Raw genomic sequence first — 15,632 nt, 5'->3', positions numbered from 1 at the left:
CTTGTGCGTATGATTTTAAAATTGCCAATTTACATTTGCATTTAAAGTTATGAAATATGATTCATTAAACAAGTTTGTGGTTGTTACAGTAATACAGTATGTCAAAATGAAAACATAACTGTAAATTCAGACACATGAGGTTGTGCTGAAAAGAATGACACCAAACAAGGCAAATAAACAGTTTTTAAAGGTCAACTGTAGAGGTAAAATCGAAAGTAGTAACCCCAGAGGGTTAAACATTTTTTTTAAAGTAACGCAATAGTTACTTTTCAAGTAATTAATTACTTTTAGAATCTTGTAACTCAGTTACTAACTCAGTTACTTTTTTGAAGAACTAGTAACTATAATTAATTACTTTTCAAAGTAACATGCCCAACACTGGTAATGATTGGGACAAAGACAATTTCTGCAGTTTTGCCTCTGTACACTGCCACAGTGGATTGCTAATAAAGCAATTAATATATGACTGTAGTGCAGACTTTCATGTTTAACTCAAGAGGGTTTTACAAAAAATTTGCATGAACTGTTAAAGAGCCATTTTTATACATTTTCAGAAATTCAAAATTAAAGAACATAAATTTGAAAACTTTTTTGTAATACCTCTCTGGGCCAGAGACTCTACAGTGACGGGATACTGTCATTGCCTATCCCTAGTCTGGTAGAGGAGTTTAAATGTGCAAAAATGAGGCTTGAGATGTCACTCACGGACTCCTGGGACCCCATAGTGAGAGGCACTGCTCCCACCCTAGCAACGGGGAGGAAGTGGACCCCAGCCACATCTGTGCTACAGGTCAAATCTGCTCTTCAACATCGTGACGTGGTGGGTCACGTCCAACAGGGCAGAGGAGGATTTGGTCTTGGAACGGTAACACCTCGGTGGCAACAGGCATCTCTAACCGAATGTCGAAAAATGGTGGCGGAGGAGGTGCCTCGACAGGAGGAAACAGCCAGACATGCCAGAGCCGTAGCGCTGGCCAAGCAGGGTCGCTGTATGAATTGGGAGAGTGTGGAAAAGAGGAAATTCTCATGGAGTGAAATCTGGGGAATGGAGTCTAATAGACTAAGTTTCATAATCCGAGCGACATACAATGTGCTACCTTCCCCAATAAATCTGCAGCTGTGGTTTGGAAAGGACCCATCCTGGCCCCTGTGTACAGTCCCAGCCACACTCAAGCACATCTTGGTTGGTTCTAGGACTAGCCTTACTCAGGGCAGATACACATGGAGACACAACCAAATCCTCAGGTGTCTAGCTGAGAACGTTGAGCGCAAAAGAAAATCCATCAACGCTCAAACTTTCACGAAACAAGAGGAGTGTCAGCTTTGATCAACATTTGTCTGGGAGGGAGACAAGTTGAGGACAAGCCCCTCAACCCCGGACCTGGGCGTTCTGTGGGAAAAACTAGCCTCTGATCAAAGTCCACTTGCATCTGCCAATCCCTGGCAACCTTCAGCACGCCCAGGTCCGTGGGTTGAGGGGCTGCAACCAGACCTCGTCCTTAGGGCTAACTCCAAAAAACTTGCATACGTCATTGAGCTGATGGTACCATGGGAGGAAGCAATTGAGGAAGCATTTGAGCATAAGAAGCTGCGCTATGCCAACTTGTCAGATGAGGCAGAGGACAGAGGCTGGAAGATCAAGATGCGCCCGGTGGAAGTTGGGTGCAGGGGCTTTGTTGCCAGTACAACAGCAAAACTGCTTAGAGAAATTGGGATCAGAGGACGCTATTCTTATAGCGCCAGGCTATAAGAATTAACTTACACTGCTGAGGGGACCAGTCACTGGCTGTGGTTAAAAAGGGCTGACATCACTTGGGCAGCTAAGGCAGTCAGCTAACCGCGAGAGAAAAGAAATATTCCGCTCTTCTCCCCTCTGCTCTTCTTCCCTTTTCTGGGAGGCAGTGGGGAGGTAGAGCGTACAGCCCGATCCGGCGGGGAGGTGTGGGAAGCCAGATCGGGCGCCCCCCTTCCGGCTCTCCTCTCTGCTCTCTCCTATCTTGTCCCTTTTGTCTTACTTCTCTCTATCACCTTTTCTATCCCTTTGAAGAAATGAGGTTCCATAAATGATAAGGAGGTAAGTATTTCTCAGTTGCAGTGAATAGATAGAAGAAAATAAACTGTAGAAAACTAAACAGTTTAGTTTTCCGGGGCCTGATCAACCCTGGCAGGGCCTCCTTGGATGAGGGTGTCTAGTGATAATGGCCAAAACACCCAATGAATCCAAGGTCCACTACTGACGATGTGTCCCAAATCTTAATATGATAATCTAGATCAGATCTCTAATCCCCCCAAAAAATAGCACATTAGCTTGGGTAAAAGACCGAAAGTTGAGGCACACATCGATGTGTACTGCTGGTAAAGTTTCTGGGGTGCTTTTCCTCATAACAGCCATCCCTCAAGATTCTCTCTATTTAAAGCAGTGCAATATCAGGGACTATAACATCTAGTCTTTTTACTGAATGAGTGAAAAGAAATTGAAGACGGTGTTTGTGCTGTATTCCATTACTTGAAAATAAATAAATAAATATAAAAACAAAAAAAATTCAGGCAGAGTATCTTAGTAACAGCACATCCAGACATGAACCACTTTTATCCTTTAACATTTAAAAACAAGTGGTAAAAAAAAAAAACAACGCACACATAGGATGCATATTTCCTGATGAGAAAAAAAAAAAATGTCCATCATAAAGCCCAAATGGATAAGACATTTTACTCCAAATTTGGCAACAGGAGAGACTTCAACAAAGTCTGGCTGTAGAGGCTTGATAAAACTGACTCATTTGTTTGACAAAAGTAGTTGCCTGAATTCTACAACCCATGGACATGTTGTTGCATCCCGTGTTGCTCCACTATATTTTTACTCCAGCTACCTTCAGCTACCAGCTACTGGCTTTTTCCGCATTCAGTTTTATATTTAATGATGAAAAAGCATGTTCCATTTGGTTGAGACCAGGCAACTGACTTGGCAGTTGGACAATAACTAATTTCTAAGGAAGAAAGCAACTGGAGGCTTCTAAGAGGCTTCTTCAGTTCTGAAATGAAGAAGCCTCTTGGATGAGAGGTGAAATATAAAGAACTCCATTCAGCTTCTTTCCAAGCATCTTAGACTACTACAGTCCCAATCAAAAGTTTAAGACCACTTGAAAAACTGAAAAAAATCATATTTTGCATGGTTGGATCTTAACAAGGTTCCAAGTAGAGCTTCAACATGCATTTGAGCATGCAATTTATTGAAAACAACACTTAAACTGAAACAGGGTGTTTTACAGCTGATCAAAAGTTTAGGACCACATGCCCTTAAAAGGCCAAATCTGTGCAAAAATGTGGATTCATTGTCATTTTCTGTCAGGTAGTCACACTGTCATGATGGCAAAGGCAAAAAAAACAAAAAACAAAAACCTTTCCCTTTTTGAACGTGATCGGGTTGTTGAATTGCATAGGCAGGGTCTCTCACGGCCCGCTATCACTGCTGAATAATTAAGATCCAACCACGCAAAATATGATTTTTTTTTCTCCTTTTTTTCTAGTGGTCTTAAACTTTTGACCAGGACTGTATGACCTGATGACCTACACAAAAAAATATCTCATTTCATTATGTAGTTAAACTCTTAGGTAAGCTTTGCAGTACGCTTTCAGCCATTATCCTTTTACACCAAACAGTGCTATCTGTCAATTTTTGCAGGATTTGGCTAAATCTGGATGGACAGACAGACGGATGACAGATACAGTCTGAACTAAACTGAAAAAGCCAACTGGATGACAGTTCTGAAGTCAAGCATCTGGCTAAATCTGGACGGACAAATGGACAAACAAAAATTTTATTTTTGAGTGCAGGAATTTATAATTATATACAGCAGTGATTTAAAAACTAGATTTCTTCTGGATCACGCCACAGTTCCCTGTACTCCAACTCCTGTCAGCCTTTAGATACCCAACCACTGCAGTGGCATTAGGGAACTTCTGCAGATGGCATGTTTCATTGTTGTACTGGAAATCTGAGGAGTACCAGGTAAACCAGGAATGGAGTCCCTGTGGTGCCACAGTAGAAGTGGTGACACCCATCCTGAGCAGCTTCTCATTCAGCAGAATGGTTGGATGGTACTACAATCAAAAAACATGACTCTTACAACACCACCAGTACCATCTAGGTGAGAGTGAGCACACTGGAACAGGTAGGTAACAGCATCATCCACTGGAAAGAAAACTGAACAGGTTCAAGAACATGTTTAACCTCCAAGAACCAGTCTCTCAAGTACCTTCATGACATGACATCAAGGCAACTGGTTTGAAGTTATCAAGGACTGGCTTAATTTATTAATGGTACTAAACATGATGTCTTTCATAGCACTGGTACTTTTTCTTGCAGCAGACTCAGGCTGAAGAGATACTACAGGATGTCAGACAGCACAGTGACAGATGGAACGGACGATTTATATTTTCTTCACCTCACTTTCACTCTCGCTCCAACCCAGCACCCATGACTTCTCTAAACACACAGAGCCACTCAGCTCAGCGTGACCCCCACACCATAAAAATGTAAGAAAGACTGTGAGACCATAAAAAAAGGATGGGGCAGGAGCATGTGACATTATACAAGTGACTGTCGCTGACCACACTGCAACAAGCACGAAAACAAAGTAATATTAGTTTGTAATAGAAAACCAGAGTTGAGTCGTCTCAATCCTTGGCGAGTCAACCGAAGTAGATACTACTGGAAAAAGGGTTTTTGAATGCTGAGGAGGTGTTAAGATTGATGCTGTGTGAGGACGGGCAAGAGGGAGTCCAGTACTGAACCTGTTGAAAAACAGATTCAGCTCATTGGCTCTAACCAGGCTACTCCCCTGCTGTTATATCTCTTTGATTGAGTCTGGTGATAAGATGCATCAATCTCCACACTGCTTTGATGTGATTCAGCTAGAGTTTGGTCTCCAGCTTCTCTCGGTATACATCTTTAAACCTGATCAGTTCCGCCTCAGTTCATGCTATATCCCTCTGAACTTGCAGTGGCTTTGTATGCATCCTGCATGTTTACATGTAGAAAGTCCAGATTTTTATTGTCTCTGCCCGGCAGAGTGGAGTCCAGACTGATACGGTTAAAATCACCACTAATGGTGATGAAAGCCTCTGGATGTTTGCACCGTAGGTCAGCGACAGTACCTTGTACAATGTCAAATGCTGCTGCTCCTGCTGATGTAGTCGAGGACATTTATAGTGGTAAATAATATGGGCAAATACTCTAGAGGCTCGATGTCTGGCGAGCAGAGACATTCCTTCACAGTAACATGTCCTGGATCTTTCATCAACTAACCCTGCAATCCCTCCACCTTTCTTCTTACTATTCAGCTTGGTCTGAGTGCAGCCATATCTCTGTGAAGCATAATATACTGCACTCCTAATACTCCCTTTGATGTCTTACCAGCCACCCATCTTATTAGCCAGAGACCTCACTTTTCCCATAGTGACCGATGGAACAGACGATTTATGTTCTTCACCTCACTTTCAGCCTCTCTCCAGCCCAGCACCTGCGATGTCTCCTCTGATGTTCTTGCGGTATGACCAAGTTGGCTTTGGTCAACAGCGGTGTTTTGGAGATCACTAAAAACTGTATGTAAACACACAGAGCCACTCCACTCAGCGTGACGCCCCCATCATGAAAAGCGTAAGAAAGACTGTGAGGCCATAAAAAAAACAAAGGAGGAAACTACTAAGGTCCATGGTTTATAAAAACTGAAAACGTGGAGAAAAAAAAAAGACTAGATTAGCTACAACTATAAAGAAAATATATAGTAAAGCACAAGAAACTATGGCAGGCACTGCAACAAACTGCCATTCTCACTGTGAATGACAAAAATGGGGCCATTTTTCAGACTGAATCTTTGAAAATGGGGCTGTACATAAAAATGTCTGTAATTTTAAACAGTTTATGCAAAATCTTAGTAAAATCCCTTGAATTAAGGCCCCCAGTTCAATCACATATCGATTCCTTTTGATTGACAGATTACCGTGGTGAAGTATGAAGGCAAAAATTATACCTTTGTCCCACACATTACAAAGGGCACTGTAGCTATAATATTATCAGACATTCCCCAGAATACAGAGTGAAACACAAATTTAGGGAGAGGCAGAGGCATTTCCTTTGAGATAACAATAAGTCTGCACATTAGAGGACGAAATTAAGATATGAGGAGGAAATGTGATATCACGAGGATGTTCATTACAGTCAAACAGAATGGTTTCTTAAATAACACATATCACAAAGGCTGCCAAAAGTAAACTTCAAAATGAAAAGTGGTAGGAAGGGATCTTTCAGCCAGTTGTGATATAGTCTACTTTGTTCTCATCATGGTCCAAAAGCAGGCTAATCTTATTTCACATCTAGAAATCTAGAAATAGTTGACCTTCTAGATGGTTCTCTTGTCTCCACAGAGCAACGCTGGTGCTCTGTCAGAGTGACCATTGCACTGTAAATTCTTTCCTAGATGCACTGTGTGTATACACACACACACACACACACACACACACACACACACACACACACACACACACACACACACACACACACACAAGGCTCACAAATTAATATCATTTTAAACTTCAAGAGTTTCAAATGTTTTTAAGACTTGGCTGTAAATCAGTCTATGACTGGGAGGAGTCTAGAACACAAAAGAGGTGGTGTTCCAGACATTTAAAGGAGGTGGAGCAAGCCCATGCAAAACTTTTTTTTTTTTTTTTTTTTTAATATGGGTCATATTATCTCAAATCAACATAGGCCTTCTGCCTGACCATCTCCGATTTGCATTAAAATTTTACAGTCTAAAACGATATGGCTGTGGAGATATATATATTTTGGTGCAAAAGGTGAATTCAGCCTTTCAGTAATTTTTATTGCAGACTGAAATCTGAGGCAATATTTGCATATTACCATCCATCAAAATTAATCAAAAGTTGTCCTGTAAAATCCCATATTTGAGCAGACTCTAATAAAAAACCTCAATACGTCACAGAAATCCAAAAGAAAAAAAATGTTGAACATATATAGAACATAAGAAAATTATATTATATTGTCATTCTACTTTCATGTTGAATTGAACAAATATAACAAGCTATACCATGAAAACAAAAATATCAGTAAAAAAAATATTCTGGATTTTCCAGATGGTGCTCTCGTTTTAACTAGGAAAATATTAAATATTGGTGCTGTCAGCATTAATCTCATTAAAATGATGTTAACACCATAACCGCATTAACGCAGCAAATCTCTGTTAGCAAGTTAACGTCAACGCGTTAGCGTGGTTAGCTCATTAATGCGTTAGCACCATGCAGCTAACACTGACAGTACTATTAAATATGTACGTATTTTTCATTTTATAGATGTGCTGCTCTGGGGGAGTGAGGTACAGTTTTAAGCATACTATGAGGCAGTAGCAATGTAAAAAAAAGTTCAGACATAATAATTAATATAGCAAAACAATTAAAAGTGATGAAAAAGTGATAATTTTACATGAGTAGACTTGCCAAGCCAAGTTGCTGTGTCCACGTGACTCATTTGGAGTCTGATACAAGATGCTAACCCTAAATGCTTAATCCTAACACCTAACCCAACCCTAACCCTAATGCCTAAAGCCATGACCACAAAAATCAAGCAGGGATCAGGCAATCAGTAAGCTGACTTTTTAAATGAATGCAAGAAAAATTGCAATAATTATTATTTTTTTTTCTGAAAGTGTTGCACAATTTGCACATTGTTTTGCAGACTAGTGAATTTCTGCTTATCTCTACTTCTGAGAAACCTCTGAGATGCTCTGTTTATAAACCACCTGTTTCTTTTAGTAATACTTACTTTTCCACTCTTTTGTTGGCCCTAGCTTTAAATACAATACATACACCCTTGTGAACCCTGTATGATTTAAAGTAAAACACAATAACTATAACAATCTTTGTGAAGCACAAATAAACACATACACACATACACATACACATACTTGTTCATGTTCTAACTGAGGAATAAGAATTGGACACCAGAAATATCTATGTGTACAGCAACTAATTCAATTGCACAGGTTGAGTCATGTTTCCAAATTCATGGCATGTGTCTGAAAAGACAATACTAAGAGAAAAACAAGAGTTGCGCCTTTTGTAATGATAAATGCATCAGCACAAGAGTCCACATCTGGGTACTCAACAAGATTATTCCAAAAAGCTGGAATACCCTGGGAGTAGATACACTGGAGTGGAGGAGAGGTGTGACGACACGTTCCAGATAACTTGGATATTGAAATTTAGGAGTGATGTCACTCCTGAGTTAGCGCGTTCCCAAAAAGCATGGAAAAACAGGTTTGTTTTGGTTCTTAAGAAGGTAGAGTCATTCAAATATCACTAGCAATATAGAATAATACTTTTTGTATAATGCTTTTTTTTTTTGTTTCATTTAACTCTGGGTTGGCTAAGGTTTTTCTGACATTCTGAGTAGGAAAATTAAGTCAAAAACTTGGAAATTCCAACTTTCAATTTATTCAGAAACCCACCGTGAGTACATAGCAAGTGTGGAAGAAAGAAGCACCCAACTTAAAATATAACCATTAATCATACTTTTCCTTTTTAAATCCACATTGTGGGGTCAGCAGTCTAAACACATAGATATCTCTCTGACTGGACACCTCTTCCAGCCAAGAGATATAATCTGTCCAGCTCATCTTCAGTCTACTCCCGAGCCTCCTTCCAGTTGGACAAAATGACTCACTTAAGAGGCTGCTAGAAACCATTCTGTCCAGATGTCCAAATCACCTTAACTGTCTGCTTTCGGTGTGGGGAAGTGCTCTATTCTGAGTCCCTCCTGAATGACAAAGCTTCTTTCTATTTCTAAACAAGAGTCAAGACACTCAATGGAGAAATCTGCAGCCAGTATCTGCAATCTCATTCTTTCAGTCACAAAGCATATAACCATAGAAGTGGGTAAAACATAGACTGACCAGTCAATTGACAGCTTCACTTTCGCACTCCGCTCTCTCTGCACCACAAAGGTCAAGTAGAGTATCCAAATCACTGGTGATGCTACAGCAATCTGTTTGTCAATCTCCCACTACTCATAAAACTCCTCCACTTGAGGTAGCACCCCTTCACAAACCAGAATGTGCACTCCACCCTTTTGCAGCTGGGCCTTAGACTTGGTGGTGCTTGTTCTCATCCAAGCTGCTTCACATGATTGTAAATGAGTCCAGTGTGACCTGGAGGTCATTGGCTTGATGAAGCACAAACCAGAGAAGATCCTGAGACTACCAAACCTCACACTTTCTGCTACGTGGCTGTACCTAGATATTCTATTATGAAGAGAATTGGTGAAAGGGCAACCCTAGTCCAACACCCAACAGGAATGTCTGACAAGTCTGACTTAGCCCAGAGACTAATCAGAAGACAATTAAACAATGATGTTGCTGCTAAAAACGAATAGTATTTTGGTGTAAAAAAACAACTGACATTAGTGCAGTTAGTTGGTGCAGTGGTAAACTGTTCCAGAGCCTTGACACCACAGACTGAAAGGCTCTAACATCCCTAGACTTCAGCCTTTGTGCAGGGAGAACTAATAGATATTAAGCTTGTGAGCGAAGACAGTGACCAGTAGTGTTTCACAAGAAGTTGGGATAAATAATCTAGGTTCGATTTTTCATTTTCATTTCATTTTTCATTTTGCATCACAAGCCACTTACAGTCCACTTTGATCTTAAGAGGCCTAGACGAGGCCTTGACCAGTGAATTCTGTCAGCTTAAAGGAGACTATAGCCCACAATTTAAAAATGTTCTTTAAATAAAAGAAATAGAAAAGTGAGATCGATTTTACAAGTGATTCAAAGTCCAGAGAGCAATCAAATGTTACACCAGATTATGAACACTGGTCTTCACAAATAAGCAAAAGGAAGAAAAAAATTCTAATTCTGGAATACATATCACGAGAAGTTATAATAATAGCGTCAGTCTTGTTAGAGTTTAAATCAAGGCAAACATTCAGCTACTCTGGACAGTCTATCCATCTGGTGAGACTTAAAAGATTGAATGATGCTGACTAAAGGAAGCATGTACCGTACCGCTACTTTTTTCCCCACACTGTGAACACTGCGGCTTATACTGATGTGCGGCTAATGCATATTTTTTTTCATGCGGCCAAAAGCATTTTGCCTGGTAACAGTAGACCAATCAAAATGATAAGTAGTATATATACGGTATATATTTTTATCGGTTGTTAAGAGACGTAATGTTGTTTGTGCACCGTTCCATAAAAAAAAAAAACATAAGCAACGTAATTTGTGTGTTACCGATACTTAAAGGTAGCCATGTTACAGGCGCTGTTTGAGGAAAAAAAGCATTTGCAGTATGTATTTTTGTATGTTACCATAACGTTTATGTTACCATGTTTATGTTACCTTACGGATTAAATTAAACGTTAAAAATCCTCACGTGTAATATTTCTGTGTAAATATCTCATATTACAAGTGAAACGCATACGGCTCAAAATCCGGTGCGGCCTGTACAAGTACAAAATTGATTTTTTTTCTACAATTAGAGCATGTGGCTTTTAATCAAGTGCGCTCTGTAGTCCGGGATTTACGGTAAAAGGAAAATAACAGTGGACCCAGGATTGAACCTTGTGGAACCCAGTTGTTTAGAGAAGCAGTGCAAGCTGAACTTGGAGAACTTAATCGAACTAACAGAGAATATCCTTCCAAATAAATAGTAGGAAAACCAGTCGTCTAGTAATGATATAGAGATACCAGCCAAAATCTTGAGTCTGTTTAGAAAACATTGTGGTCAACAAGATGCATCTCCCATCACCAGCAAAGACTTTATTGTATAAAACTGTTGCAAGTTCCTCTTTTAATAAACACCACATTACATCTGAATTTATCCCAACACAGCCACTAGCCTTCCAAGTGTTACTGTAATGGTCAAAATAAGTATGCAGTGAAAGAACAACCTATACAGTAAATGTGATTTGTGTTCTACACTTCTCATCCAAAAATATGGAAAAAGTTTAAAAAGATTGGCGAGACAAGACAACATTTCACACTTCACAAAACTGATGCATACCGATACCTGGGCACTGCCTGGGCATGCCTAAGCTGACTACGTTTAGGTGATGAAACCCACCCTCCAAAACAGAAAAAAGAAAAAGAGAAAGAGGCAAAAACACTGACAGAGAGACACTGCAGTTAAAACTTTTCCTTTAACCTTCGATATCCAAATGGCACTAATTACTGACACTGCTTACTGCCTTTTCGCACATACTTAACCACACAGAAATACATTTCTGAAGAAAAGCCAGAGCACCAAGACTGAATGACAGAGTCAGTAATGACTGAGGGCTGAATTCATAGTATGTCAAAGGCAAACACAAATCTGTATTGATACCCACCACTGCCAATAACAATACACACACACAGAAGTGGCCAGAGTACACACGCACATTAAAACTGAAAATGCGCAATGTGACTATCTGAAACAGCCACAATAAGGAAATGAAGGAAACACTTTTCCTTAGATCTGTATTATGTTACATACGCTAAAAACCGGCAGACAGAAACAGCAGAGCTTTGATTATGTACATTACCATGAGGTTGACAGTATCTTTTTAACATTTAAGCCCCCGCTCTCATAATCCAGGCACTGTACCAGAATAATCCGTAAGCGCAACAGGCTGCTGGGAAACACACAGAGAGCCAACAAATCTTCCCACAGCTGTTATCACACTCCCTCTTTTTCTCCTCCCTCCTAGCACTACCCTCCCCCTCTTGGTTTCTCACTCTCACTCAACAAGATTTTTCACAGGTCTCCTGACTTGCAAACACGGTACATAAATGATCATTGACTCCCCATGCATACGGTTTCATTTTCATTTTTACTTTTATGCGCTACCCTTAGATAAACAGTTGTAATACTGTAATAACTGACACTAAGTGCTTCATCATTATTATCATTCTTATCATTATTTTTGTCATATTATTAAATCTAAACTGATATACACACTAGTGTTACAGTCACCACAGAGCCCTGATTTTAAGAACCTTTTTACTGGTAGCAGTCAATTCAAATGCTTATCTTTATGGTAAGCTTTAAAGCATTTTTTATAGTTACATTTCCGAGAGCTACTCTTTTTGAGTTAATGTGTCTAATCAGTGCCACACCCCACCCTCTCTCAGAAGAAATCCTCCAAATCCCCTTCGTTATGAATAAGATATGCATTAGCGCTGTATGGTAATGCTAACTCCGGCTAACTAACTCCTTCTCAATGCATCACTGTTACATGCAAAACACCTGCACTGAAAATGTTACTTAAACTTAATTTACACACATTTGAAGGAAGGTAATAGCAGTTAGGGGTGTGCCACGTCATATCACGGCAATAATTCCGGTATAATTTTTGTGAATGATTTGTGTTATAAAAATGTGATATCATGATATTGCTGGCATAGAAACGCCATAAAAACATTAATTGGTGTGTGCAACAATGTGGCAAGACCAGACATGTATAAGAGCGTTGCAAGAGTGACGCTGATGATTTAGTACCAAAAAGCTACTTCAACAACCTCCTACAAAGTACAGACAACTGCTCCTGCTGAAGGTGGAAACAACAAACTTGTTTCGCCAGTAGAAGAAAAAACATTGTCACATACATATGGGCTATACAGGAGAAGATACTTGCAGCTGCTGATGTGACCCAAGTGTGAACAAATGGCTCCACCATTGGCACACTCACTGACTGCACTCCATATGACACGAAGAACAAATAGTGGTTACATGATTGGAAATGCAGGACTTTAAGCAGCTAGTCAAAAAGTTATATGACAATATTACGTCACATAGTATTAGTTATTGATTTATGCTGTATCACTGGATACAATGATGTCTCACTATTATTGCACTATAATGCTGCTGGGACCTTGTTTCTGTATATTCATACTCCAAATTAGGAAGAGTGTTATCAATGGCAATCACTGGAAAAGAAAGATGGAAAATGCCCTTCAATTACTTATAAATGCTGTTGCTTTCAAGCAGCAAGCATCAATAAACCATTTTTCAGCACTTATTTTTCTATATCTTCACAAATATATAATATTATCACAAATGTTCTTGAAATATTCTGACATGCATTTAAGTTACATTGCCAACAGGATGACAAGCAAATCCTGTTTGTCATTAGGGTGGCCGATAAGTCATATAATAGACAATCCAAATAGAAAATAAATAATATATAATTACTATAGATAATCCAGATAATCCATACACATAATCCACGGTTTCTGACACAAAATTTATGGTTTGGTACAGTCAAAGTCTTGTCAAAGTATTGAGCTACTTCTCGTTCCTTATATTTTGCTAGAAAAATGGGAAATATGTGCAATGATTTATACACAGTACATAAGACAAAAACAGAGTTTGCACAGTTCCAGCAATATTTGATATGATCACCTTTTTTCTTCAACAATGCCTCAACTCTCTGAGGAAAACTGTCTTGAGGTGTCTTGAAAGATATTCCAAATTTGATGTTTTTCTATTTTCTCATTATGTTTTTTTCTATCCAGGTACACTTTTACTGTGTCGGCAGACTATTTGAGTTAGGATGCCTGGGTCGTTGACCCAGGGCTTTTGAGTTTATTATATTATTTATCATTTCTAGTCTTTGGTTTCTTTCTTAGAGTTCTGTCTTATGGTTTATGTCTCTGTGTTCTATACTTGCTGTCTCCCCTGTCGGCTGTATCCCCTTGTTAAGTTCGCGTCTCTGTGTTATGTTTCCTGTTTTACTTTGAAAGTCCGTGTTTCATGTTAGTGTATCTGGTTTTGCTTTCCTTGCCTCGTTAGTCCTGATTTGCCCCAGCTGTGTTTCCCTCCTGTTGCCCATTCCCTGATTGCTCCCTCTATGTATTTAAGCCCTGTGGTTCAGTTTGTCATTGTCGCGATCTACCGTTTATTATGCTGTGTGTTTTGTCTGCTTGTCTGAGTTTATGTTTGAAGTCTTAGTTCTGGTACCTTTTTAGTTCAGCATTAAAGCTGTTTTTTTGAGTTTACTTTGTGCCTCCGAGTGTCTGCACTTTTGGGTCCACGATTTCTGTCTGCACACAGCCTACACCTAACAATTTGGGATCATTGTCATGCTGGAAAATGAGGCTTTTGTAAATCCAACACTTTCCAGATGCTATGACATGGTGGATCAAGAAGTTTACCGTTTCCATAATTCCATCAGTTTTGACAAGATTTTGATTTTTCAGTTTCAAACCATGACAGTTTTTACTTATGGCTGTAGACGCTCACTTTTGTACCTCTCTCCAGACTTCCTCTCTATACATATTGATAATAACTTGCACCAAAAAAGTCAACATTTGATTCATCACTTCATAAGATCTGTTTTCTTGTACCCTCAGGTAATTTGAAGTGATAATATATGGGCTCAAAATGTGGTCATAAATATTTTTGTACTTGTAAATCAGTTTTGTACTTGTAAATCAGGATTTGTATGTGTAAAAAGAATTTGTGTGTGTGTAAAAAAGATTTGTGTGTGGACTTAGCCCAAAAAACCCCCTGCAAGTTGCAAGTACGAATTTTGACCCTATTTTTCTTCCTGTCATCTGATTGGTCAATGTCATGTCAATCACAAATGTAACAATCCAATCAGAGAACAGATGGGTTTGGCTGTCGGAGGGGCACTTTTTTGAACTGCAGGTCCTTGAAGGGTAATACAGTTTGAAGCTGGAGGATCTCTATATAAATATCTGATAGCAGCTAGGTCCGCTAACTTTCAGCAGCTGTTGAAAGGATAAAGTTGTGGTATATCAGTGGTTAGAAATACCATTATTACTTTAGGATTAGTTTAACACAAAGTCAGGGCTGACCCGGGACCATTGCTGTGAGTCACAGTGCGCAGCATAAAGGTCCTTTCACATCTGACGCAGGATGTGCTGCTAATGCTAACTGCTAACTAAAAGCAAAGGATCCAGAATTTGTTGCGCTGGCTGCTGAGCTCTGTGGGTTTTTGCAGCAGCTCTACCTGTACTAGATGCACCTGCTCCTTGTCGTTTCTATCTCTGACTTTATGTCCTCTACAAGAGTTTCTGTTTTTTTTGCTAGTTCTTCAAATGTTCAATAAAAACATGTATGCTAATTCATAACGAAGAAACACTGCCCCCCCCCCGCGGTCCGCAGCGCTGTATTAAACACGTAGACCTGTGACACAAAAATCACCAAACTCGGATGACCACAGACTGTTTTCCTTCGTGGTGATGAAGGAAAACGCTGGGTTGGCATGTAAAAGGGCATTTATTCCCTTCAAGGACCTGCAGTTCAAAAAAGTGCCCCTCCGACAGCCAAACCCATCTGTTCTCTGATTGGATTGTTACATTTGTGATTGACATGACATTGACCAATCAGATGACAGGAAGAAAAATAGGGTCAAAATTAGAGCTGGGCGATAAAACGATAACGATATGTATTACGAAATAACTTTTTCTCGATAGAAAAATTAAACTATTGCGATAGGCCTCATCTCTCTTGTCCTCTTAAAAAAAAAAAAAAAGAACAGCCAATCCAAATTAAGTAGCGCAGAGCCGAACCAATCACAGCCGCAGAGTCACGTCACGTGACTTGTTACG

At 39.6% G+C, this 15,632-nt stretch overlaps 1 protein-coding gene across 5 annotated transcripts in view; it reads right to left on the bottom strand.

Annotated features, from left to right (window-relative positions):
* Positions 1-15,632, bottom strand: part of ksr1b (kinase suppressor of ras 1b) — a 67,670-nt gene that overhangs the window by 20,653 nt on the left and 31,385 nt on the right. The window contains exon 1 of one of the 5 annotated variants that reach the window (XM_039597986.1): positions 11,600-11,711. The exons of 3 other annotated variants lie outside the window; for them this stretch is intronic. In XM_039597986.1, the coding sequence (XP_039453920.1) occupies positions 11,600-11,602 (3 nt within the window). In that variant the 5' untranslated portion in view covers positions 11,603-11,711. Of the gene's footprint in view, positions 1-11,599; positions 11,712-15,632 lie in introns of those variants that run through there. One more of the 5 variants, XM_039597988.1, reaches the window with a different exon arrangement.

The sequence above is a fragment of the Oreochromis aureus genome, linkage group 14 (assembly GCF_013358895.1).
Source record: "Oreochromis aureus strain Israel breed Guangdong linkage group 14, ZZ_aureus, whole genome shotgun sequence".
NCBI classification, from domain to species: domain Eukaryota; kingdom Metazoa; phylum Chordata; class Actinopteri; order Cichliformes; family Cichlidae; genus Oreochromis; species Oreochromis aureus.
The sequence above is the reverse complement of the archived record's forward strand: the minus strand, read 5'-3'. Positions and strand labels throughout refer to the sequence as shown.